The sequence below is a fragment of the Patagioenas fasciata genome, chromosome 9, assembly GCF_037038585.1.
Source record: "Patagioenas fasciata isolate bPatFas1 chromosome 9, bPatFas1.hap1, whole genome shotgun sequence".
Taxonomy (NCBI): Eukaryota; Metazoa; Chordata; class Aves; order Columbiformes; family Columbidae; genus Patagioenas; species Patagioenas fasciata.
The window spans coordinates 23,602,412-23,628,357 of record NC_092528.1 but is presented as its reverse complement, the minus strand read 5'-3'; the positions used below and the strand labels follow the sequence as shown (position 1 = coordinate 23,628,357).

General features: G+C 48.4%; 2 protein-coding genes across 4 annotated transcripts in view; both read left to right on the top strand.

The window, feature by feature from the left end:
* Positions 1-1,183: 1,183 nt before the first annotated feature.
* Positions 1,184-20,930, top strand: EIF2B5 (eukaryotic translation initiation factor 2B subunit epsilon). The gene is made up of 16 exons (XM_065844898.2): positions 1,184-1,356; positions 2,878-3,002; positions 3,686-3,871; positions 3,969-4,146; positions 5,214-5,294; positions 6,036-6,113; positions 6,194-6,506; positions 7,133-7,278; positions 7,583-7,721; positions 8,337-8,438; positions 9,051-9,158; positions 10,074-10,164; positions 10,930-11,053; positions 16,375-16,500; positions 17,982-18,092; positions 19,158-20,930. The coding sequence occupies exons 1-16, from the start codon at positions 1,204-1,206 to the stop codon at positions 19,221-19,223; spliced, it is 2,127 nt and encodes a 708-aa protein (XP_065700970.1). The 5' UTR covers positions 1,184-1,203; the 3' UTR covers positions 19,224-20,930.
* Positions 20,931-25,079: 4,149 nt separating this feature from the next.
* DVL3 (dishevelled segment polarity protein 3) overlaps positions 25,080-25,946 on the top strand; it is a 32,362-nt gene continuing 31,495 nt past the window's right edge. The window contains exon 1 of one of the 3 annotated variants that reach the window (XM_065844724.2): positions 25,080-25,344. In XM_065844724.2, the coding sequence (XP_065700796.1) occupies positions 25,178-25,344 (167 nt within the window). In that variant the 5' untranslated portion in view covers positions 25,080-25,177. The remainder of the gene's footprint in view (positions 25,345-25,946) is intronic. The other 2 variants (XM_065844726.2, XM_065844728.2) reach the window with 2 other exon arrangements.

Genomic DNA, 25,946 nt, shown 5'->3' with positions numbered 1-25,946 from the left:
AAACCATGTCTTCTTTCCTCCCTTCCTCTCTGGAAGTGTCTGGGTGGGCTCAGAGGTGCCTCAGGACTGTGGGTTCTGGGGGTCACTCCTTAGTGGAAGGTGCGAATGCTGAAGGGGCAGGAACAGCTGCCAGACACCTGGAAATGCAGCACAAACACATCAGAGAGGAAGCTGGAGAGAGTGCAGAGGAGGTAATGAAGCTGATGAGGGGTCTGGAGCACAAGTGTGATGGGAGCGGCTGAGGGAACTGGGGCTGTTCAGTCTGGAGAACAAGAGGCTGAGGGGAGACCTTATCGATGTCTACAACTGCCTGAAAGGAGTTTGGAGCACGGAGGGGGTTGGTCTCCTCTCCCTAGCAGCAAGTGACAGGACAAGGGGAAATGGCCTCATGTTGTGCCAGGGGAGGTTTAGATCGGATATTAGGAAAAAAAAATCTTAATGGAAAGAGTTGTCAGGCATCAGAACAGGCTGTCCAGGGCAGTGGTGGAGTCACCATCCCTGAAGCAGTTTAAAAGGCATTTAGATGAGGTTCTTAGGGACGTGGTTTAGTGCTAGAGTTAAATTACAGTTGGACTCGATGATCCTGAGGGTCTCTTCCAACTGAAATGATTCTACGACTCTAAGCCTATCGAGAAAACATAACTGTTTCCAGAAGTGGACACTGCCGAGTTGCACCAAAGCACTACACATCCCAAAGCACTGCACCCCCCGAAGCGCTGCACCCCCCGAAGCGCTGCACCCCCCGAAGCGCTGCACCCCCCGAAGCACTGCACACCCCGAGGGCGGCTGGGCAACGTCTGTGGGGAAGTTCAGGCTATTCCCGCTCCTCGGTGGTCCCGGTGGTGCCCGTGCTCCAGGGGGTGCTGGTGCAAACACCCCCCAGCCCCAAGGGCGCACGGGCCAGCGGGGAAGATCCACCGGGCAAAGGCGGGTCCCCTGCGAGCAGGTGCCGAGGGACGGCGCAAAGCGCTGGGGAGGCCACCAGGAGCTCCCGAACCCCTCCCCGTCTGCCTACGCCCACCCTGCGTCCCGCGGGGCTGGTCCACGCACGGGACCCCGCCAGCTCCGCCCGGTTCTCCGGCCCGGTGCCGCGGCGAGCCCGCGAACGCGCCGCCCCGCGCTGTTCTGTCCCCGCCGAGCTGCCGTCGCTGCTTCCGGCGCGGAGCCGGAAGCGGAAGGGGGGAGCGGAGACAGCGTGAGGAGATGGCGGCGCGGGGCGCGGCGCGGCGGGCGGCAGGCGCGGGGCCGGCCCGGGGCTCTGACCCGCAGGAGGAGCCGCCGCCGCCGCTCCAGGCCGTGCTGGTCGCCGACAGCTTCAACCGCCGCTTCTTCCCTATCTCCAAAGACCGGCCGCGGGTGAGCAATCCCCCCTGCCTGCCCCAGCCTGTCCCGGGCCGGTTCCTCCGGGGCCGCCCGGCTCTGGTACAGGGCGCAGCGCTCAGCGCGGCGGGGCCCGGAATCGCGGTGTGTCCCGCCGGGAGAGCCCCGGGCTGGGCCAGGGGGAGGCGAAGCCGCCTCAGCCGCGCCCGGCGGGTCCCGGAGGCGACGGGGCCCCGTGTCCGCCCGGGGCTTGGGCGCCCCCGCCGCTTCTCCTGCTTTCCCCGCTGTGGGAGCCTCTGAGCGGTTCTCCTCGGCTGTAAGAGTTTGTATCCCGCGCTCGAGGGACAGCGAGTATCTCGTTGCTACGCTGCTGCTCTTTGCCTTTCCATGTGGCACAACAAACTGTTCACTTTTCGTCTGGTGCAGGAGCGGGTGTGAGCAGGGTTGTTTCTGGCAGGCACAGAATCACAGAATGTCAGGGATTGGAAGGGACCTGGAAAGCTCATCCAGTCCAATCCCCCCGCCGGAGCAGGAACACCCTGCTGAGGTTACACAGGAAGGTGTCCAGGCGGGTTTTGAATGTCTGCAGAGAAGGAGACTCCACAACCTCCCTGGGCAGCCTGGTCCAGTGTCTGTCACCCTCACTGAGAAAAAGTTTCTTCTCACATTTAAGTGGAACCTTTTGTGTTCCAGTTTGTACCCATTACCCCTTGTCCTATCATTGGTTGTCACCGAGAAGAGCCTGGCTCCATCCTCATGACACTCACCCTTTACATATTTCTAAACATTATTAAGGGCACCTCTCAGTCTCCTCCAAGCTGAAGAGCCCCAGCTCCCTCAGCCTTCCCTCACAAGGGAAATGCTCCACAAAAGAGAAATCTTTGTGCTTACCAGCAGTAGTGGGTAAAAAAATATGGCCAGAAAAATGGATGGGGAAAGCACTTTAATTATCCAGATGAGAAGTCTGTACGTTAGAGGAAGGAGCACTTCTGAACAATTATCTTGCCTTGTTTGCTGATTAAGTGTTTGTGGTGGTCATAATTATACACGCGAGCTCATGCTTGACACAAAACGTCACCAAAAAATGAGTTTAAAATAGTATGAGATCACTCAGTTGTGAGTCAGTAACTGCGTTTAAAAGTGGGACTTGAAACTCAAGTCACTTCAGTTTATGTTGGGTTTTTTCCCCCATGTTTAATTCTGGACACTCATATTCCTGTGGCTTCATCATTCATGTCCAACAGGTTTTTCTTGTAGCAGTTAAAGCCTGAGTCAGGGAATCAGCACTCTGGGATTTGGTGGTTCTTTTAGTCTCTCTCACTTATTGGAGTCATTGTGAAGAGTTTTATACTTTCTTCTCTGAAGTGAGGATCTGCCTCCACAGAAGATCAGAAACTAGCTCTTACTTCTTAGATCAACTTTGAAAATTTTTGTTAAAAAGAGATAGAGCAGTTATTTTTCTGGTGCCACTGATGATATATACTCAAGTTGGAGGGACTGTTGCTGATATTGAGGTACAGAGTGTTTGTTCAGCTATGTGTCTTTTTACATTTTTAGGCTCTTTTACCTATGGCAAATGTGGCCATGATTGACTACACTTTGGAGTTCCTCACAGCAACTGGAGTTGAAGAAACCTTTGTTTTCTGCTGTTGGAAGTCAGCTGAGATAAAAGAGCACCTACAGTAAGAATCTCCTTTTTAGCTTTGTAACGCAAAAGATTCTTCTGTCTTCCAGCAAGCCTCAAAGGTCTCACTGATCCTTCTGGTGAAAACTCTGTGCAAGAGATTCCCTTTCAACAGTTGTCTCCTGGCACATCTCAGCAAAGACCATTCCTCCTGTGGAGTGTGGTCGCGCAGTGTATTAAAAGGGCAGAGTGTTTTGGGACTTCATTTATATCAGCATTAAACTTCTCTTGTCTCAAAGCCGGGGTTTCCTGTGGGTAGCCATGTAAATTAGGGTACCACCTTTTGCGTTATGCCCTGTCTTGGTGTGCCAGGCAGTAAATGGAAACAGCTCATGTGCCTCTGCATGCTGCAGATTTGCAAGCTAAAGAGAAGCACGCAGCCTTTTCCCTGCCTCAGGTGCTGCTTACTGAGAAGAAAAGTTTGGGTTGTGAGTAACTCTTCCTTCTCCTTTGTCAAAACTTTGCTCATAGTGGAATCGGGTTTCCTACGTTTCCATAAACTGCGGTGTCAAAGTCCAACCCTGTGCACGTGAGCATACCTGAGCTATAGGTCGTGTGCTCATTGTTGAATTCTCCTTTTGTTCACTTATGGATGTGATGTGCACTGGGGCACTGTGTCCTAGTACATTTTCTATAGGAATATGCTCTTTATGCTGTTCTGATGCATTTTTTTCCTTCCAGAAAATCCAAGTGGTGCCGCCACAGCTCTCCCAACACGGTGCGGTTTGTGACTTCTGAGCTGTACCGCTCCCTCGGTGATGTGCTACGAGATGTTGATGCCAAGTCCCTTGTTCGTTCCGACTTCATTCTTGTCACTGGAGATGTGGTGTCCAATTTTAATATGTCTAAAGCCCTGGAAGAGCACAAGTAGGTGTTGAAAGGAGCAGATGTTTACCTGGTATGTTGAGGCTCTGGGCTTTAATTCTCTGAAGAGTGGTTTTAAAATTCTGTCTTTCTTTTTCAGGTTGCGTCGTAAGATGGAAAAGAACGTTTCTGTGATGACGATGATATTCAAGGAGTCCTCACCCGGTCACCATGCCAGGTGCAAAGAGGATGACATTGTTATTGCTATGGACAGTGCCACAAACCGCGTCCTTCACTACCAGAGAACCCAGGGCCTGAAACGCTTCCGCTTTCCCATGGTGCGTCTGGAACCTGACGGGTGCAAAAGGGCTGTGGTAGTGAAGTAGCCGCCCCAGGAGACCCTTCCTGAGGCTGGGCTGGGGCACTGTGCTTGCTGCTGCTTTTGGAGGAGCAGATGCTAGGAAGTAACTCTTAGTAAACTGGCCTGTTTCCCCCTTTAACCTTTATTTGAGGCTTGGTGAAACTGCGCTTAGACAGATGTTTGAGATTAATTTTAGAGCTGGAAGATGGGGCAGACATATTTTCCACAGTTCAGTTTTTTATTTATTTGGTTCCTTTTCTCCATGTGAAACGAGGGAGGTGGGTGATTTGTGCTGTCACAGGGGTTCCCAAATAGGCCACATGTACCACTGTCATATACAAACCAGTTTGAAGTGGCGCTGAGCTGGCACAGGGGATAGAATAACAGTAGGTGCAAGAGGTGGTACCTCCTGTTACCTCTGCCTGTACTGTTCACCTGAAAAGGTTATAGGCTCTACTGATAGTGTAATAAATGCTCTGTAAATGTCTGTGGAGGCACTTTTCTCCAGTGAGGTAAATGGACCTTTTCGTTTTTTCATCTCAGTATTAATACTGTGATTATATGGCATTTTCATTCCCAAATTAGTAATCAGTAGATTATTTTTTACCTTCAAATGATAGCACAAATCACTGTATGAAACCAAAAAGGAAAAAACAACAACAAAAACTCCAGAGCTGTAAAAATCCGCAGAGGGTATGGAAGCTATGAATATTGCATTTTCATTTATTAATGTTCTTTGTACATTTGTAGCTCCCAGCAGCTAAGGTAAGGAGCCTCCTGCAGGAGAAGTGGTTGTTGGAAGCACAAGCTGTTTCTTGGAGAGCTGCACTGTGCAAGAACAAGGGCAGTCACTGCTGACTGGCGTGTTCCTCTGTACATGACCAGGCTCTGCCTGCTAAACTTGTATTTCAGTGTATATTGTAGATTTCTCCGATCTTCAGCAAGTTTAATGATTCAGTCAATGCTGCCCCTAGCTTATAGAAGGCTTTTGGTGTTCGGTACGGTGTGAGGCATTCAGATCATCTGAATTTTTTCCTCTTTCAGAGTCTGTTCCAGAATTCCATTGAGAATGTTGAGGTGCGCCATGACTTGCTGGACTGTCATATCAGCATCTGCTCTCCGCAGGTGAGCTCTGCCCTTCTGAGGGTCCAAAATTCAACCTGCATCGCTCTGTTGGTGCTGCTGGTGTGCATGTGGCCTGCGTGGAGCAGGTCGGGAAATCAGAACTCCCAGTTGTGCTCAGTGATGGAGCTGAGAGCCCAAGTGATCATGTGGCACTGCTCTGCGGACTGTGAGAGTGCTCAGTATGCATCTGGCATCCACTGCTCGAGCCCAGGCAGAACTAGGCAGTGGATATATCCATAGACTGGCTGATTTGGCACAGAATGAAACTGTAATGGAATGCAAGTGGTGTCACTTTGAGTACAGTAACATCGGTGGAGCAGAGGTGACATCTGCTATGGAGAAGTATCAGTACTTGCAAGCTGGTACTTGTGTTAAGGTAACATTCAGGATGATTCAATCCTATGCTCACTAACATCTCTTCCACATCTGGAGAAGCTGATCTACAGCCTTCCTTTCAGAGTGAAACTACAAAGTGAGGCTGGGCAGATTGCTTGGAAATGCTAAAGCAATGTTTTGCCCCTTCTGAAAACCAGAATCTGTTCATAGTGTCCGTTAGGAGGAGGAGGTGGGAAGGTGAACACTCCTAGCAGGAGGAATCAAAGCTTTATTCAATGCAAGAGCGTCACTTTCCTACACTGTATAACTCAGCTCTCTGAGAACCACTGAAGAGCCATTAATTATTTAGTTTCCCTGGCAACATTTTCTGGTAACAATTATTTCCTTGTATTTTATTCCTGGCAGGTGGCTGAGCTCTTCACAGACAATTTTGACTACCAGACACGGGATGACTTTGTACGTGGCCTGTTGGTGAATGAGGAGGTAAGGAGGGGGTTGTTACAAGGGAGATCCTCTTACCTTGCATTAGAGAATCTTCTGACGTGCTCCTGCCTGTCTCCCAGGTCCTGGGGAACCAGATCCATATGCATGTAACGACAGAAGAGTACGGTGCCCATATATGCAACCTGCAAATGTATGAAGCTGTGTGCTCTGATATCATCCGGCGCTGGGTTTATCCTTTGACTCCAGAGATGAACTTCACCGATGACAAGAATCAGAGTTACACCCATTCTAAACACAACGTTTACCGAGGGGTGGATGTCTGCCTGGGCCACGGCAGCGTGCTGGAGGAGAATGTCCTCATTGGGCAGGGAACGGTCATCGGCAGCAACTGCTCCATAAAAAACAGCGTTATTGGGCAGAACTGCAGGATAGGTGAGTACAGGAATGGGGGATGTGTAGGTCTTGCCAGGCAAGGGCACAAGGTGTTGGGGGTTTAGTTTTCGAAGTGTGTTTGGCTCTGAGAGAGGGTGATAGGTGGGTTCTGATTGACTTCTAACGGGAAGAATGGAGGAAAGCTTGGCTTTCCAGCAGAGGAAATAGATTAAAGTTTTTACGATACCATAATGATGCTGAAGGGTGGAAGGTGTTTCATGCAAGTAACTTGTTTCAGCAGCAGAGATTGCATGGCCTTTACTGATCTAGTGTTGCCACCCACCAACATCCTGCAAAGGAGGGACAGCTCTCCCTGTTTTTGTGAGCTGCCTCATACTTCTTCTCATCTTGGCTGGATTTTTTTTTTTTTTGGTGATTTGGCTGTATTTGTGCAAAACCAAGATATCAATTGTTACTGTCAGCTTCCCTGTAGAGAACAAACATGTCTTTTAGCTTTGGGCAAGAAGTGGCTGTAGGCCTCTAAGGCATATTTCTACATTTCATCTAACATCCATTGTACATCAAGGGCACTGGGATTCAGTAAGATGTTTTCTAGTGAACACAGCAGTGTGGGAGAGCAGGAAACTGCCTTGCTGAACATATTTGTGCTTGGTGATGTATAACAGGTGATGAAGTCCGTTTGGACGGAGCTTTTCTCTGGGACAGAGTACACATAGCAGATAACGTGGAGATCTGCCATTCTGTTATCTGCGATGAAGCTGAAGTGAAGGAGAAAGTAAAACTAAAGCCCCGCTGTGTCCTCTCCTCTCAGGTGAGCTGTATTTATGTCTGTTCTGCTTGCCACCTTTCTCGGCAGGTTACTAGACTTACGCCTGACCATAACAGAATACAGGGCTGCTCCAGGCCTTTTTGCAAAGGTGGTGGACATGCTTCTGCTCCCACCTTTGTCTTCCTGTTTGACTCAGGTGGTATGGTATGTGGTCTAGCAGTGCTGATGTCTTCAGTTATACTTGTTCATGTACAGCTTGTCCAGAGCAGCTCTTGTCCCTACTGGTGGAGGTGCAAGGCAGCAGTCAGGGTATTTCTTCATTAAGATGTGTTGCACATGTTTGCAGGTAGTAGTAGGTCCTGCCATCACTCTTTCTGAGGGCACAGTGATCTCTCTACACCCACCAGATGAGGAGGAAGAGGATGATGACCAGTTCAGTGATGATTCTGGCATGAACAAGGAGGAGAGCAAGGTGAAACTGAAAGGTATGAGAGTTTCTGGCTGCGTGTGCTCAGGCTGTGCAGAGGGCTTTGCCTTCCATGACCTTTTGGGATTTTTCCCTCCTCTGTTCTAGACTCTGCAGTGCCAGGCTGGAGTGTAGTGCTGCATTCAGCTTGGAACATGTATGTTTTCAGTAGGGCAAGCAGGGATATTCAGCTCAAGTTGGACAGTGAGATATACCTCAGTACTCCAGCATTAAAATCTTTGGAGACCTCAGGTATTTTCCATTTTCCTTAGAGTGGGATCCATCAGCAATAAGCTGAAGTTAGAAGAGATGTTCAGTTCAAGTCAGGTTGCAAGATCTATGTCCTTGTACCTGGACTGTGTCCAAGGACTTTGTCCTTGTGAAATACTGTTTCTACCAGTCTGAGTTTGTTGCAGGATCTCAACATGGTCAGCTGAGTGTTCCTGCTGTAGGGAGGAGTAAGTTGTCAACTGAGAAGGTAAAAGCTGAAATCCATTCACATCTGCAGGAATCCCAGCTCCCTCTTGATGAAGAATATTTAGGGGCAGTACTAAGCAAGTTATACCAGCTTGTGTCAGGTTTGCCTGTAAGCAGATCCAGTACCTCCACCTCCTAATTGCTGTTTCTTTTTCAGGATACAATAAAAAGGATGTAGGCTCAGAGGGCAGAGGCTATCTCTGGAAAGCAGATGACAAGAATGAAGATGATGAAGAGGAGCAGAGACAAAGCCTATGGGGTAAGGAGAACTCCAGTGTAGTCACCTGGGGATGGACAGACAGACCTGTATCAGGTAAACTTGCTGAGTGTCTAGAGTAAGACCTGGGCTTTGTGAAGCAGGCTGGCTCCAAATAACATGTATGTGGAGGCAAGGTGAGAGGTGAAAGCAGATGGTGGACCAGATCCTCTTCCTGTGCTCTGTAAAAGACATTTATTGTCATAATCTTTGGCTTGCGCTAACATAGTTGTGAGTGGTGCACTGTGGGATACCAGGCCATCCCTTAGAGGCATTATGCTTTGGCCATTCCGGGTACTGCTGGATTTCTTCCTGATGGTGACAGTGTCTGTTGACATGGCTCCATTGTGAGTCAGCAGTCTGCACAAAATGCATTTGCTTCTGTCCCTGTCATTTGTTGTCTGCTTGCAGACTCTTAGGAAGTCCCATTAGTCTAGTGCCAGCTGTAGCATTCCCTCTGCAGCAAACCCAACCATCTTGACCTGTAAACAGAGCTTCCTTGCAAGGACAGATAGTTGCTGACTTGGCTGGGAAGTCCCTGGACACCTGGTTGCTCATGCATATGACAGCTGCAGCTCTTGAGTGTTGAATGCTGCGTCTTCTCTTCTTCATCAGGCCCAGTTGTGCATTCAGAGGAAGAGAGCGAGTCAGACAGTGACCTGAGCATGGGCTCTGAGGAGCCAGACAGTCGGGCAGCATCCCCTCAGCTGGATGACATCAAAGGTGAGAAATGGGGCTATTAAGGAGGATGGCGAGTCTGCAGATAGTGCAGTGAGAGTGAGATTTTTTTTTGCTTCTTTAGTGCAGTAGGAGCGAGATTTGTGCTGCTTTTTCTAGGTGTATTGGAAAATTTGTGGATGTCTGTAATGTGTTTGCTTCCTGACCTCACTTCATGTGTTTTCTACACAGTTTTTTAATATTCCTTGTATTGCTGTTGTGTTAACCCAAGGCAGGCAAGGCTGAGAAGCTCAGCAAAGATCCTTCATCTTTCTCACTCCTGATTACTGGGCCTTCATGAAGGTGACCTCCCTGAGCTATCTGAATGGCAGTATTATTGCCTAAACTCAGAGACTGCATGAAAGTCCAGTGGAATTTCCTTCTCTGAATAGCTTACTGCTGTAATTATACGGGAGAATTAAGTATCCTTGTAGGAGCTGCCTCTTTAGGCAGATATGTTTTGGTTTTCCAGCTTACCTGGATTTGAAAGGGGTTCAAGTGAAACTGGAAAAAAAGCATTTTTCATGTTAAAATATGTCCCTAAAGAAAATTAAACCAATACATTTTAGGTTTGAATTCACATCTCTAGTTGGGGGAAGATGAGGTTTGCCTGAATAAGAAAGGCTAGATTGTGAAAGTGTAACAGAAACTCTGCTCTAAAAGGTCACAGAGGTAAATAGCTTTGAACTGGTTTGTGTGGATATATCAATTATGTCTAGTAGGTCATCTCATTTATTTGAATTATACTCCACTATTTGTAAGTATAGTTGATGTGGGTTTGTGCCAGCTTGTGAAGAACAAGTAGACGTGTGTGTCAAGATGCTTCTGTTGTTAAGGGCGTAGTTTCTTCACTAATGAACAGAATTGAAGAATCTGCATTTTTCTCTCTCCTGTCTAACTGCCTGTTCTTTCTTTCATTAGTTTTCCAGAATGAGGTTCTGGGTACGTTACAGAGGGGCGAAGAAGAAAACATTTCTTGTGACAACCTCGTCCTGGAAATCAACTCTCTCAAGTGAGTGTTCTTACAGGGATGCTGTCCCTCATGCTGAACAGCGGATCTAGAAAGAAGAGGAAAAACCATGTGAATACTGGTGTTTGATGTTCAAACATTAGTTTTGTCAGTATAGAGCCCAAGAAATGCACATTAGAGATCATGACTGAATGATGACAGGAGTGGAGGGAGGGCACCAGCTGCATCTATAGCATTCTCAGTGGTCAGGCTTTTCCTGCCCCGGTTCTGTAATAAGAGATTGAATTGCTATTAAGTGACTGTGGACTACAGAGAGCAAACCAGTTCTTGGCGCAGACTGTGTGGGAGTTCATGCAAGGGCTGCTGCTCTGTGCATTGCAACGTGTGACCAGCTGCCTGCAGCTGGGGCTGTGCTGTGGGTTGTCTGCTTTGTTTTTACAGCAACAAGCCTAAAACACATAATCAGAGTGCCTTTTACCTCATATTTCTCAAATACAAACCCATTTTCCATCTTTTGTGCAACAATATTCCTACAGCCCTCTGGTAAATGTGAGGATGCTGTCCCTGCAGCAGCTCGATCCACCATGATAGCAGATTTTCAGGACTTGTGACCTTATGCAGGGCCTGGTGCAATGCAAGGTGATTTTATTGCCTGAATATTTGGGAAAACAAACTAACAAACAAAAAACAACAAACAGAAGTCTGAAAAATGAAAATCAAATTTTCTGTTGTATCTCTGTGAAGAACCAGAGTCTACAGAGATGAGATAACGTGAAATGTTGGGGATTTTGGCCTTTTTGCTTGCAGGTATGCGTATAACATTGGCCTGAAGGAGATGATGCAGGTGCTCAGTAAAGTTATCCTGGAGTTCCCGCTGCAGCAGCTGGATGCAAACCTGGACTCCCAGAACTATTTCTCAGCGTTACTTCCAGTGAGTGCTGCTCCATTTGACTCTTTGCGCTTTCTCCTGTTGTGTGTGGGAGTCTGTCTGGATGCCCCAGGTACTTTCAGGCTGAGAAGTCTCTTCCCTTCAGCCTGAAGCTACTCGAACTCCTTGAGTTCATGAACATCTTTGTCCTCTATAGAAGTAAAAGTGAACTGAAACTATTGTACCTGCTTGACAGAACTTCACTGAGACTATAGGAGCTCTACTTCAGCACCTGCAGTTTCCATTTGCTGTGTGTGATGATCCAAGCGCATCACTTGTGAAGGAGACGGAGAGGGACTGTTTGAGGTGTCTCTGCATTCCAGGAAGCCAGTTCTAGTCCATCCAAAGCCCTGTCCCTGGGGCAGCAGGGAGTGCTCCTCTCCCCATGGGATCCTTTCCAAGACCTTACTTGTCTACAGGCTGTAAATGCTGCTAATTGTTTTCCAGCCAAATGCAAAGGCACAATATTGTTGTCTTTGTGTGAAGATACAGAGTTCTGTTGTGTCTCCAAAGAGACTGGGGTTGTATAATTGGGTGAGAGTGATTTAAATTTCCTGACGAGACAAAAGAGGATAAGATCTGCTTTTAAAAACAGGCAGGCTTATCTTAATGGTTTTATTGATCCAAGTTGAAGCCTTTGTAGTGTTTTTTTTCCTCTTTCCTGTGGCCCATTTGTGTATTTGAGTTTGCAAACTCTACAGGTTATGAAGGTGCTCTTTCGGAAGGAGTGGGTCTGACACCTGTTTGGGAAGGACTGATTTATTTTTTTTTAGGAGATGGAGCTAAAGAGGAAAACTAGACATCCTCATCATCCTTTCTCTGGGGAAGTATGTGCTTTCAATTGATGGAGAAGAGTGGAAAACTAATTGTTCTTTATGTAGGTGTAAGCATGGCAGATGGTTCATCTTCTGAATGTGTGGAGATGCCTTCTGTGGGAAACATCCATGTGAAGTGATTTGTTCATCAGATGGCTTAGTGAGATTTCACTGTTCACTCTGTTTAAATTCATTTTGAGACTGTTTTCTTGCATAGGATGTCCTGGAAAAAGAGAATTGAAGGAGGAGGACTAAAGAAAATGTTAGAGCAGGTGTTAGGCTCTAAGTGGGAAGCATTACATCTAGACAAGAGGTTGTGTGGAGTTGATAGCTGTCTAGGGTGTTGTTGGATAATTTCCTTTTTTTTTTTCTGGTTTTTTGTTTTTTGTTTTTTTTTCGTTTTTGGTTTTTTCCCTCTTTTTCTTTCTTTCCAGCTAGTATATGGCATCTCTTCTTGTCTCCCAGACTGGGCTCTTAATGCAGAACTTCACTGCAGCACCCAGTCAGAAGAGGTTCTGGTCTGCAATAAAGGTTACCATATAAACGCATAAAGTTTTGCATAGTAGCCCAAAACCCCTTAGAAGCTAAAGACAATGGAGGAACATGAAGGGCTTACCTCTGGGTAGCGTTGTCCATACATATTTCAGCAGAGGAAAGCTGGTGCTCATGTTCAGCAGCAGAGACAGCAGATCAACTTGCCTTTAGTGAGAAGCAATAATAATCTAAATGTAATATTCAGAGTGACCATGCCCCATGTCATGGACAAGTGGAATTTCTCTAGGTAGGGAATTGTGTGGCATACACGTTTATGAAACACAAATTATCCCTAGTTTTATCAAAGAGAGCCAGGTGTCAAACCGATTGACCATTACGGCAGCCAGTTTCTCCAGATGCTCCTTTGTAAAGAACAACCTGGAAGCTTCTTAGAGGATCCTTCTCTGGGACGGTTTTGTGTCTCGGTGTCTTTACTGTGTGCAGAATTGTGCTGGTGCTCTGTGCTGGAACTGGCAGGAAGGCAGCGTCCTGTTAATGTGCCATTGCACGTGTGATGTTAGGCACTGTTACAATAACCCAAGATGTTGGAGTTGAGATGGAGGTGATGAACCAGCCTTTGAAAGCTCGTTGAACAGACATTGATGGTCTTCCTGCAGAGCAGCTTGTGTTTTATTTACTAGCAGTGCTCTGAAGAGACCAGTTCTTCAGGCAGAACATGCATGTTTGTACAGGATCTGAAACTGTGGCTTTTCAGCAACTTGTGGTTCCCTAGTCAGTGAAAGTACACTCTTGTTAATTTACTATTCCTTAGATCCTGAGAACCCCATGCGCTAGCTTGGTGTAGGTTAGTACATAATGAAATGATGTTGCTGAAGGGTGTAGCTGTGCAGCTTAAACTACCTCAGTCAATAGCAGTATTAAGCTGAGATCTGCTGGTGATGGTTTACACACGGCAAAGTGCTGCTCTTTATGAGATGGAGATATTGTTTTCTGGGACTGGTGAGTATCAGAAGCCCACTGAACTTTGCTGAGCTGTTTTATGTTTCTCACTCTTTTTCTAGCTGAAGTCTGACTAAGGAATGCTGAAGGAAGATGGGTCATCTGTGTAAGAGCGATGGTAGAGCAATCCGAGACAGCTCAGGAGGGGAAATTGTGGAAATGCCATAGTTATGTATGGGTTGACTTGAAACCACAATATATGCTCCGAGGTGCTGGCCCCTGAGCACAAAGCTCTGAAGTGTTGCAGCAATTTTAGGAAACAAGCATCCAGTAAAGGATATGCCCATGGGTATTCTTCAGATGAAACATGGAGGCTTGAGAAATGGAGTTACATAGTTCGATGTATGTCAGGCATCTCGTTTGGCTCTTGTACAAGCTGTAAAGCAGAGTTGGTGCAGAAAACCAGACCTTTCCTAGAACCGTAGGCACGATTTGAGCAATAGTGGCTGAAGCTGCCGATAAACTGAAGGCCGTGCTTCTGTTGTCACTGGAGCAGCATCGAACAAGGTTATGTAGGTGAGGATGTCTGAAGGGACCCTATGGGAGGCAATATAGCTGTTTGGGAGCTGTAGTCTTTGGAAACATCATGCAAGTGGACACAACATGGGATTGCTTATTCAGGGACCAAGTGGATCTCTGCTTTCATTGAAGCAATTTATAGTGATCAGCACAGATGCCGTTATGGTGTAACAGGTGGGAATTATAGCTCTGTCACTTGCATTTTGCATGTACTTCATGGTGGTGTCCTGTGCTGGGGTTAGGGGTAAAATTAGGCCTGGTGTTGAGACTGTCCTTCTGGCCAAAGAAAAGTGGATCACAAAGCTCTCTGAAGTTGAAGCTGCTCATCATCAATGGCCAGATCTGATGAAAAATGAATCGATATGTCAGAAGGATCTGATTGCTTTCACCAGACTGTAGATTGTTCTGAGGAATTACTCAGGTAGAGTCAAAACCTGGCAAGTTACAGTATTGTCCACAGGTCTCTTTGTCGGTATCTCTTCACAATTTTCAGCATTTTCTTTTTTTCAATCTAAAATAATTCCAAGCCTCTAATTCCCCAGTTCAGATTTTCATGAAAGTCCCCAAACAGCCTCTCTGGTCAGAGGGGCTCATAGGCCTGTGTTTGCTGGGGGCCCTGAGCTGAGCCCTGTTTCACCCTTAGCACCAGGTACTGCACAGTGCATAATCTCAACCTGAGATTGCATATTTTTTCTTCTCTCCCAGCAGTAGGCATATTGGGTTGAGTCCTGGGGCTGTGTTTAGAGCTCTGCTTTCTTTATAAATTACTTGCTTTCAGAAACTCAATAATTTCTGGTTAGAATTCTGCCTGCTTATGATTTAAAGGCATTAACAGAAAGATATTACAAAATATTTCTTAGCCTGGAAGGAACTTGCAGGTAGCTTTACTACATTTGAGCTGAAGAATTCCAAAGGATAATAAAAATGCAGAAGATGGTTGTAGAGGATGGAAGAGTGTTCAGAATTAAACCTTTTGATAAAGGCTAAAATACTTTCTGGAAATACGCCATGCAACCCTCAGCTTTCTGTGGTGATACCACAATGATGAGGAACATTCTGTACCGTTACTGTTGTTCCTTAAGCCAGTGTGTGTACTACTATACAGATCAGGTTGTTTGTACTAATCCCCTTCTTTGTTTCTGCGTGAGGCATGCAAATGCCAGCTGGGTTGCACAGCAAATGGCTCTGAAGAAGTGATGAAGCGCAGTGCTATGGAGTGGCTGAGCACTATTCCCAGCACAGGGTACCTTTGGCAGCCTGGATTCTAGCTGCACTGTGTCCTGGAGCAATCCCTCTGGCAGGGCTACTGCCTGTTATCTATTGTCCTGGACAGAATAATGCTGATTAACCCTGAATGCAGGTGACTCAGCTTCTTCATCACAGCCCAAGCCTCTGAGAATTACCTGATTCCCTTCAAAACAGACCAGATGTGTTCTGCAAGGACACACTGTTGAAAGAACAGTAAAATAGTGTATCTGTACAGACATGCCAGGGGTGAAGTTGCAGGAGTGCCTGCTGTTCAATTAATCTATTAAAAAAGATGGGGAACTCAATTTAATTTCCTACAATATTTTTGTAGAATGGTCTGGTCACTATGTGGCCAATGAAGAATTTTTCCATCTTATCTTAGTTCTGATGCTTTTAAAAATTGTTATGGACAGGGCTGTAAGTACCTTTATTTCCTCCTATCTCAGATTCAAGTCAATCTGTGCTGCTCTGCAGAGCTTTCCCTGCTGCTTGCCTTCCAGACGAGTACAGCAAGTGAAAGAGCTGGAGGGAACTTGGGCAGAAATACTGTTTGAAGAGGCAGCAACCAAACTAAAGGCTTCATAAAAAATAAGCCTTGGAGGAAAGACCTGAGATCAGCTGATAGTGTAACACCTTCTTGCCCTTCATCCTTCCCGCCCGCTCCCTGCAGCAGACTCCAGAATCCAAATAAGCCTGTGGGCACACAGAGAATGTGTGACTTGCACTTTGGGGCTATTCCACTGCGTTCCTGTTCTTGGGGTGGCTGTTTTGCACTGTCCACTTATACTCAGCTGGTAATTATCCTGGCGCTATCTTTTTCACTTTTTTCTTATTTGCTCTTCTGCTTTGAAGGAAAATTCCACTGAAATGTCAGCTGCTCTGTGGGGAAGGTTTGAGTAGCGTGTACATACCTCTCTTTATTTGTTTGAAGTGATTTTCTTTGAGCACCAGACTAGAAACACATTTATTGTGATAATCTAGTATTTAATCTAGAAAGTCAAAACCAAGAAAACTAACACATGTTCTCAAAGCTGCTTAGTAAAACCAGGTCCTGTGTGCACATGTGAGGCTTAATACCACCTGTTTCATGAACTGAGTGGGACAAATATATGAAGTGGTCAACTGAACGGTCTCTTAAAATGTTTCCCTGGTTCACTGTCTTAGTGCAACGCAGCTGGGAAACAGGGCTGAGTGCACATGTCAATCTCGTAGCTCAGGAACTCATCTTCTGTGTTTTTTCCCCTGCAGCTGTTGAAGAACTGGACCCCGTTGTTTAAGAACTACATAAAACGAGCATCAGATCACTTGAATGCCTTATTTGCCATTGAGGAATTCTTCCTGGAACACGACAGTCTCTGCACGTCGATAGCTAAAGTGAGTGTCCGTTCCCAGCTCTGAGGACTTGTTGTTGCTGGATTCATAGTGAAATGCATCCTGTTTGCATCAGCAGCTTGTCTGCTTTAGAGCAGAAAACTGAGGTCTCAGTGGAGGAGGTGTATAGAAAATCCATCTATAAAAATTGCTTTAAAAAAAAGTCTGTCCGTGCCTCTGAGGGAGCACAGCTGAGGGTGAGTATTAATTTCCAGCACGCAGCTCGCAGGGAGCTATTATTTTGCAGCTTCTAACCTAGATGCCCTGTTGTGTGATGCTGGAAGAGGCAAGGCCAGAGGCTTGCTTTAGGAAGAGCTTTATTTTCTTTGTCTCTCCATGGTCCCTGGGATCTAACTGCCAAGTGGTTTATCCTACTTTAGAGTGCAAAACAAGCAAAGTGGGAATAAGGGTGAGATTTCTTATTCAGGCTGAACTAGTTATGAAACTGGGAATAAAAGGAAGATGGTGTGTGGCTGATTACCTATCTCTCAGCTTCTGAAAGTTTTCAAAGTATTCTTCCTCGTCCTCCTTCATAATTACTTTGTCCCTGAATTCCTTCTGCCCTATCACACTGCGAGCATTTGACTTGGATCGCAAGTCTTTCCTTTAGCAGTGTCTTGGGACACTCTCCTAGAGCCTGCTTAACTCTTGGTTCCTCAAGAAAGAGTAATCCTAACTTCTGCTACCAGTGCTCCTGGCTAATGGCAAAGTACTTAGCATGGACTGGAGCCAAAAGCGTTCAGTTTGGTGAGCTAAAATGTCCTTGAATTACAGCAATTGTTTGGCATGTGTCCATTGTTCTAGGGGCCTGGGTTTCCCTGGAGGCTGGGAATTGAAGTGACACTTTATATTTGGAGCTGGCAGCCAGCTTTGTCAGCACTCTGCCGCAAGGAGACCAACTGCAAAGTGCCTGCGCCGCCTGAGCACAAAGGCGCCCTGAGAAAGCGCGATCGCGTCTCACCCTCGCTGCGCTGGGCAGGGGTTTGAGCTGATGAATGACCAATTGCTTTGACACCTGCCATAAGGCGCTGTGAAGAGAAAACTGGCAGGAGGAGGGAGCCCAGGGCAGGGCTGGGGACATTCATGCTCTTCTCTGCACAGTTTTGCATATGTGGGCCTGTTGCTTGTTAGATCTGCTTTGGGATGCTTTTAAAAGAGAACCTTAAGTAACATCTCGAACTGATGTCCTCTGTGGCCCTTTGTCACCCACAGCTCTCAGTCACGCTCTGCATCCACAGAGCTGAGGCTGATGTGGCTCGAACTTTGACTCATGGTGTGTCAGAGTATCTAACAGTCGGGAACCTACAGCTTGGTAGGAGAAGCACGGTTATTTCTAACAATAAAAGCAAAACGAAGCAGACTGAGCGCCTTCTATTTAAAATTATGCTGGGAGACACAGATTATGTGCAAAGTTTGTGCTCGAACATGAGCTAAGCCCAGAAGAGTTTATAGAGAGCCCTGTTGCTCTTTTCTAATTGATGCAGGTGTTGATGACATTTTACCAGCTGGAAATTCTGGAAGAAGATGTAATTCTCGATTGGTTCTCTTTGCGGGACACATCTGACAAGGGAAAGCAGCTTCGTAAAAACCAGCGGGTAAGTCCCAAAGGTGTTTAAAGAGAGTGTGGGGTGAGAGAGAGAGACAACAGCTCCTAAAGAAATTTGGAGTGGAGTTCAGTGCCGCTGTTGCCTTCCATGGAGCAGCTGCCATTGCATGGTAGGTCAGTAACGCACCAGTGCATTGAACACTTAAGTAACACAAAATTGTTCTCCAGAACAGGCATTTCTCTGTGTTCTGCCATAATCATCCCGTTTGGATGAGGACTGGAGGTAGCAGAAGATGGAGATTGTTCTCAGTGGTCTCTCTGTAGCACGAGGCCAGCACTTTCTGGAGTAGCAGCACGGCTTCTCTAAGCCAACACCCATTCGAAATGGGCTTTAGGCCAATGCCCTGTGTGCTGGCCCCATGCAGTTCCTTTGAAGATTTCATTCCTGGCTCACCAGTCCCTTCGCATGTATTTCTAAGCGTTTTCTGTGCTGAGTGGTTTCATTTGGCTTGTGTTGCAAGGAGCATATAAACTTCCCCCCTCTGTCAGGCGGAACTTTGTGCTGCAGTTTGGCTCAGCCCTGTTCCAGTCCTCCTCCCTGGACCTGAGAGAGGAGTAGGGGGAAAAAAGCCATCTCTGAAGAACTCCAACTTTGTTTAAAGCCTTTGCAAAGTCAGCTCTTAGTGTAGGTCAGCAGTGCTTTCAGCTGCTTATTTGAGCCCAGCTGGTAAAATGAGCTGCCTTCTTTATAGGAACTTCTCAGGGAGTAGGTTTTTCCCAGCAGAATTTCCTAACTTGTCTTAGCTAAGGTGCAGCTGTCATTTCTTCTCCCTCAAGCTGTGGAGAACTCTCAAACTTCTGTACTTTTGCTGAGTGCTGTGGGAATTGTCTGACTGGAAGAATCTCCCTCAGGATTCTAATGAGTGTGGGTTTGTCCATGGCATCCCTGTTGTTTTTCATGTAAACTTTTGTCTCTCTTTCCTTCAACCTGCCTCCTAGAAACACTTTTTCTCATTCATGGTAGAGGTGCTCACTGACACAGGGTGGTTGTTGATCATTCCCTGCACCTGTTTGGTGTCACTTGTTACCGAATTATGTTTCATTCTCTCTGCAGCTCCAGAAGTTTATCCAGTGGCTGGAGGAGGCAGAGGAGGAGTCGTCCGATGGCGACCAAGACTGACACAGTGGCTGCGCATGGGAAGAGGCACTCGCGCGGCCTTTCTGGGCCGAGTGGGCAGGGCAAGATCAACGCCAGTGCATGGTGTGTAGACGTGGGGCTTGACATCGAAGTGACTGACAATCCCATCATTAATTAAGTTGTGTGTTCCCACCTTTACCACTTCCCTCCCTCCCTCACTTGCCCAGTGGCACTGTGTGTTGGATGGTTGCAGCCCAGTGTAAAAACCATAAGGGAAAGGCAGGAGGTGGTGATACCTAGAATCCCTCTGGAGCCTGGATATGATATAAGCTATTTTTGGGGAGGTCCTTGTTACTAATACAAAGGGAACATATAGATGCAAATGCATGCAACACCGTTATAAATCTAACTGTTGGGGTTGTGGAAGAGTGGTCATACAGCTATGTTATTTGGAGTCATTGTTGCTTCTGGAGCTAAGAGAACTCCTGCTGAAGAGACACTGGCAAGGTTGGTGAGTAGGAACATGTGGGTGAGGAGCTGGAATGCAGGACTGGGATTGAGGAGTTCCTGTGTCTGGAGAAGATGCAGTTGTCTGAGGATGCCCAAGGCATTTTGCAGCCTAGAAGGCGCTTCTGTGATCTTTCCAAAAGGGAAAACCTCTTGCCATCTGCCGTGCTAGGATCTAACACAAGGCTGCACAGTGGAGCTGGTAAAACCATGTGTTTGCCCTTCTGTAGAACAGGGGATCACACGTGCTCAGTTCCTCCTGCAGGGCTTGGCTCACAGTGGATGTGCACTGGCCAGTGAAATGCTGTGTGGGTCACTACATCTTAGATGTGATCTCTCTTCTGTGTGTCCCCAGTTCAGCAGGCATGTTTTAGAAAAATGTGTGTTTCTTTATTTTTTTTGTTATAAAAAGGGAGCAGAGGTGCTTGGCTCCTGTTGCTGCACCAGCTACACTTGTGTTTTCCTCTGGGAGCACTGACCACACCAGCTGCTTTAAGGAGGCTGCAAGTTCCTAAGTTCTCCAGTGTGAAAAGGAGCAAATGGTATTTCCTTCAACAGCACATGCTTTGTGTTTCCACATTATTTCAGTTATACAAGCTTGATTACTTCATGTCTGTTTATTTATTTGAAAACTTCCCTCAGACAGCAGGGAAAGTGCTGCAAACCCACTGTAAAGTGGAGCAGCCACAGGGCAGCTCAGCGTGCAGCAGGGAACGAGTGTGCCTCTGGCACTTTGCACGGACAGTGCGTGGCAGCAGTAGGACCTTTAAGAACAGCTTTCCTGGAAGTGTCACGGTCCTGTGTTCTCCCCTGCTCTCAAAAGAACAGAGTAAAAAAGGCACAGCGAGAATCCACTTGTGTTCATAGGTGGGTTATTTGTTGGATGTGCTGACCTTGCCTCTGCCCCTTCAGGAGGAGCATGGAATAAATCCTTTGCGGGGGGGAAATGCACTGGAGCTGCCCACTCAGGATATTTATTTGGCTGTTCCATGGTGCCACAATTGTCAGTGAGGGGACTGCGTTGGATGCTGGAGACCAGGGATACTGCTTCTTAAAGACTGACTTTCAGGCAGGGCGATCTTGTGCACTCACACTACCAGTTGCCAGGATTGTGCATAAACGTGCTTGTTTTCTGACATTGCAAACTCAGTCTTGTAAATGTTGGGGAAATAGTTGATATCTGGATTTTCCATATATGCCAATATTTAATTCAGGGAACAAATAAAAACTATCCTGGTGTTACTGGCTTGTTTGCTTTGTTTTACTTTGAATTGTATGTCTTTAGTTGTGATACATACCTGAGCAGGGCTTAACAGGAAAGCTAAATAATTCATCAGTAATTTTTCCTTGAGAGATTTTAAGCACGTGATAGGCAGGTAGGAAATCAGCACATCATTGACTTGATATAAAGGTTGAGTGGTAACTCACGACCTCACTGTTTACAAGTAGAGTTTATTAGAACTTCTGAGCTTAGAGTCCTGAAATAGATGAGGTTTGGTTTTGTACAGGATTATGTTGCAAAGACGAACCTTCAGTGCTATGAAACCTGTTATCCTGTGCTGTGATGAGAATTAGTGGGAATGTTGGCTGGTAGGTACTGAATCATGCCCTCCCGATGCTGGGGAGTGAGAGCGGGTGGAGATGCAGAAGGACAGCTACAGAGCTCTCAATAAGTGTTTACAAACCAGATGCAAGACTTGGTGATTTAAAAAAAAATCTCCTTGGACAAGTTAAGTATTTTTTTTCATTTTACAATTTTAAGATGACTTAAAAAATAGGTTTAATATGTGGTTCCATAAAAGGCTTGTTTTTGTCAGAGGCTCTTGATTCTTTGTGCCAAGTAACAATTCCACTTTTGCTTTTTCCCCAATTCCTTCCTCCTTTGCTTGATAGCAGCCAACTTCTTCATGGTGTCAGCTGCTTTCTTCCCCAAGGGTTAGGGTCCAAGGGGGTAATTTTGCTCTGTGGCCAAATATTCTTGTTGTTCAGGCCTCGGTGGTGTGTGCGGTGGGGGTTGTTTTACAGGCGCCAAGAATAGAGTAGCAAAAAGGAGACAAAGTAGGACACTTGATATTCTCCAAGGTGGAGTTCTGGCGTGGTGCAGAATCCTTATGGGCAGGTAAATGCCTTTTTTTTAAAGGAGCATTAACTGCATTGCTTCAGTATAGGGTAGGTGTGATGCTTTCTACTGCTTTCAATCAAGATTTGTTTGTTTGGAAGACTAGAAGTGCATTTGAGAGCAATTTTGCGTAGTCCTTGCTATCCCTCTTTTTGAGCAATGTAAGCAGTAAGTACTTCTAATTTTTTTTAAGGCCATAGTAGTCAGCTTGTCTGACTTCCCATCTGATGTGGATGAATGTCACCTGGTGTCCCTGTGTCAATCCCATAACTCCAGTTAACCATAGTTCACCTTTTAGAAAAAGATAATGGGTTTGTGTTGCTTAAAGGTGTAAGTTATGGAACTCAGGTATATCCACCTCTGCTTTGGGCTGTTCCGAGAAGCACTAAAACTGCCTGTTACTCTGCAAGGGGAAGCAATGCTATCAATGCTGCAGTGTTTAAAGGTAGATGTAAGCCAGCAGGCTGTTCAGAAATTCTTGTGGACCTGGAGTGCTCAGCACAATCCCCTACTGCTCATTTCATAGGCTCTGTGTTCTTAACCTCTGTTCATTAAGAGTGAGTCATACTGCACAAGACCTCTGCGAGCAGTTAAATCAATATCTCAGTTAAGTCCATTCAGTCACTTGGCCTGTTTTAAAAGAAAAAGCAGCTGTAGCAGTGAGATTCTGGCTACTACCACCCGTGGGTGTGTGGCACCCACTCTGGGCTGCATTTGCTCCCTTGAGAATGCTTCAGGAAATCACCCTGTTGGTAACAAAGGTGTTGAATGCATACGGTGCAGGCTCTGGGGTGCAGCCACATCTGTGCTGGGTGATGGGCAAGAGAGTGGTCTGGCCACAGGCGAGGGAAGACGATAATTCTTTACTATAATTCTTCCATGTGGGCCCAGCTTTTGGGGCAGGGAGGTGTGACAAAAAGATTAGCTCTGATGGGTTGACACAGTAAGAAGCAGCTTAAACTAAACATTTCCATTCCTGACCTGGATTCTTCTTTTCCAGGTACACCAGCTTGCTTTTATCTCACAGCTCCAAGCATGAGGAAGTGAATCTTCCAAGAGCTGATGTGGAAAGATGGGAGAGCCTCACACCTCTTTCCACTTGTTCTTACCCAAGGTCCTCCATTGAAATTTTTTAAAATTTAAGGTCAGATTCTTCTTCCAGTCTAGCAGTGCTGCCCAGATAATTGCCAGTAGCGCCTACAGGACTCTTTCATGTGTGAAGAGGCTATTTAGCTCACACCTGCCTGCCAGCCTGAGGAGCTGGCTCTGTTCCCTATGAGATCGCTCTGGTTCTTCTCCCTGGTGAGCTTGGTGCTGAGGGCTGGTGATCCTTTTCACATCCCATGCGGGCCCACGGTGTGGTTCTTCCTCTGCATTTGTTCCTTCTGATCCAGGATGGTTCTTGCTCTTCCTGGGGGTCTGTGTTCCCCAAGCTCCATCCACTCCAGCCATAAGTCCAGGAAACTGATATAGACAGTTTGATTTGAGACCACATCTGGAATATTGTGTCCAGTTCTGGGCCCCTCAGTTCCAGAAGGACAGGGAATTGCTGGAGAGAGTCCAGTGTAGGGCAACAAAGATGATGAAGGGAGTGGAGCATCTCCCTTATGAGGAAAGTCTGAGGAGCTGGGGCTCTTTAGCTTGGAGGAGACTGAGGGGTGACCTCATTAATGTTTACAGATATATAAAGGGTGAGTGTCATGAGGATGGAGCCAGGCTCTGCTTGGTGACAACCAATGATAGGACAAGGAGTAATGGGTACAAACTGGAACACAAAAGGTTCCACTTAAATGTGAGAAGAAACTTTTTCTCAGTGAGGGTGACAGACACTGGCCCAGGCTGCCCAGGGAGGTTGTGGAGTCTCCTTCTCTGCAGACATTCAAAACCCGCCTGGACACCTTCCTGTGTAACCTTATCCGGGTGTTCCTGCTCTGCCGGGGGTTTGGACTGGATGAGCGTTCAAGGTCCCTTCCAATCCCTGACGTTCTGTGATTCTGTGGTTCCTCAGTGACTTGCGTGCCGGTGAGGGACCCGGAGGGAATCCAGCCAGCCTGGGACTGCTGTGGCAGGGAGGCAGGTTCCAGGGGCTGTGGTCACAGTGCTGATGACTGTAGGTAAGACAGTGATAGTGTCCGGGAAGAGCAAGGATGGGGAGAAAACCACAGAGCCAAGGAGCTGTTGGAGCTGATTATGTGTGAAGTTGAAGAGGCCCTGGTGTGTGGAAAGGACGATGCTCAGGAAGAACAGAGCAGGGAGTCTGCCTGGTGAGGAAAAGAGGCTGGGGAACTTGAGGGGACACTGCGGTGTCCAGTGTCTGAGGATCAGGGAAGGCTGTTGGATGGTGAGAAGGTTTGGAGAGAGGCCACCACTGGAGAGGACCTGGGGTGGGAGATGCTGTATTCCTCTTGTGTAGCAGAGTCCCTGTGTGTGAGGGCCACAAGAGATGGAGAATGGGGCATTCAGAGGGGTCTGGCTGGGAGGAGACTGAGTAGAGGGGGATATGCCCTGTCCTGTCAGCTTTACTCGAGGGGCACCGAGTTGTGCGAGTAGCATGAGGAAGGCTGGGAGGCGTGCAAAAAACGACCAGGGCTGCGAGATGGAAGGGGAGCCCTGGGGCGCGCACATGGGACGCGATGAGGTTGTGGGATGTTGGGGCACGTGTGGCACAGGAATGACCACGCGTATGAAGCAGCATTAGCGGGTGTGGGGGGACCAAAGCTGCATGGGGGTGGGGACACACGGGCACATGCCAGCTCAGCCAGGGACTGTGGGCAGCACGAGGCTGAACATCGGGAACGTGGATGCAAAGCACAAATCCAAACGCAGGCGCGGGCAGCGGGGGTGATGGGGCGCTGTGCCTCCCCACGGGAGCTGCAGGAGCAGCGGGGGCTGTGTGGCCCTGGGGAGGGGCGGGTGGGTGCGGGGGTCAGTTCCAGCTGGGGGGTCCAGCCTGGGCAGGGACAGGGGCCGAGGCCGTGCCCCTCGCGGGGTGCTCGTCGAGCCCCGGCCCACCCCGGGGTACCGGCTCCGGGTGCAGTCCCGCCCCGGGCTGCCAGGTGGGGGCTCGGTGCGCGGCGAGGCCCCCGCGGGGCGCCGGTTCCGGTTCCGGCGGAGCCGGGGCGGGCGGGCTGGCGGGGGAGGAGCCGCCGGAGCCCGAGCTTGCGCTGTGCAGCCGGGCGGCGCTGGGACCCGGAGAACAAGGGGCGCGGGGGGACCGGGTGCGCGGAGGCCGCAGCCGGGCCGGGGCGCGGGCGGGGGCCGGGCGTGGGCCGAGGCCGAGCCGGAGGCGGCGGCCGGGGGTCGCGGGCCGCGCCGGGCCGGGGACGGGCGAGGAGAGGCGGCGGAGGCCTGGCGGCCGGGCAGGGGCGCCATGGCGGCGGCCGAGACCAAGATCATTTACCACCTGGACGAGCAGGAGACGCCGTACCTGGTGAAGCTGCCGATCCCGGCCGAGCGCGTCACCCTCGGCGACTTCAAGGGCCTCCTCAACCGCCCCAACTATAAGTTCTACTTTAAGTCCATGGACGATGACTTCGGGTGAGCGCGGGCCCGGCGGGGCGGGGGGAGTCCCCGCGTCCCCGCGTGGGTTGCGGGTCCCGTGGGGCTCCCGGGGGGCGGGGGTCCTGGCCGGGGACACGCTGCCTGGGCTGGGGCTGGGGCCCAGGCCCCCGTCCCCCGGGGAGGGTGCCCCCGTGCAGGGGGCTGGGAGCTCCGGGTGCGGTGTTGCCCCTCGGGGCTGGCGGCCCCTCTCTGGGGAGGGGGAGCCGCATCCATCCTCCACCCCCATTGCCTGGAAGGGGGCGGGGATGGTGTCCCCTTGTTCTCTGACTGGGGTACGACGACCCTGGTGTGCACCCCCAGTGTTACCTCTCGGGGGGGCTGATGGTGATACCCCCTATGTGCCTTCTCTGGGAGGGGGTTGTCCCTGTGTGCTGCCTCTGGGGACAACCCACATTCTCCCTTTCCCCATCCTCCCGTTTGCCCTCCAGCTCTGGGGGAAGCTATGGGGGAGCTAGTGGGGTCCCCTGTGCGCCTTCTCTAGGGTGGCACCTCAGAGGAGACCATTGTCCCATCTGAGGATCACCCCCTGCCTATACCCACGATGTCTGGGCAGCATCTTGCCTGAGAGGGTATCTCCA

Excerpts from the sequence above, each read along its gene's own strand:
- EIF2B5 (XM_065844898.2), top strand. The coding sequence starts at position 1,204 with ATGGCGGCGCGGGGCGCGGCGCGGCGGGCGGCAGGCGCGGGGCCGGCC. Across the intron at positions 5,295-6,035 it reads TCAGCATCTGCTCTCCGCAG|GTGGCTGAGCTCTTCACAGA; the intron begins GTGAGCTCTGCC and ends TATTCCTGGCAG. Across the intron at positions 8,439-9,050 it reads GCAGAGACAAAGCCTATGGG|GCCCAGTTGTGCATTCAGAG; the intron begins GTAAGGAGAACT and ends CTTCTTCATCAG.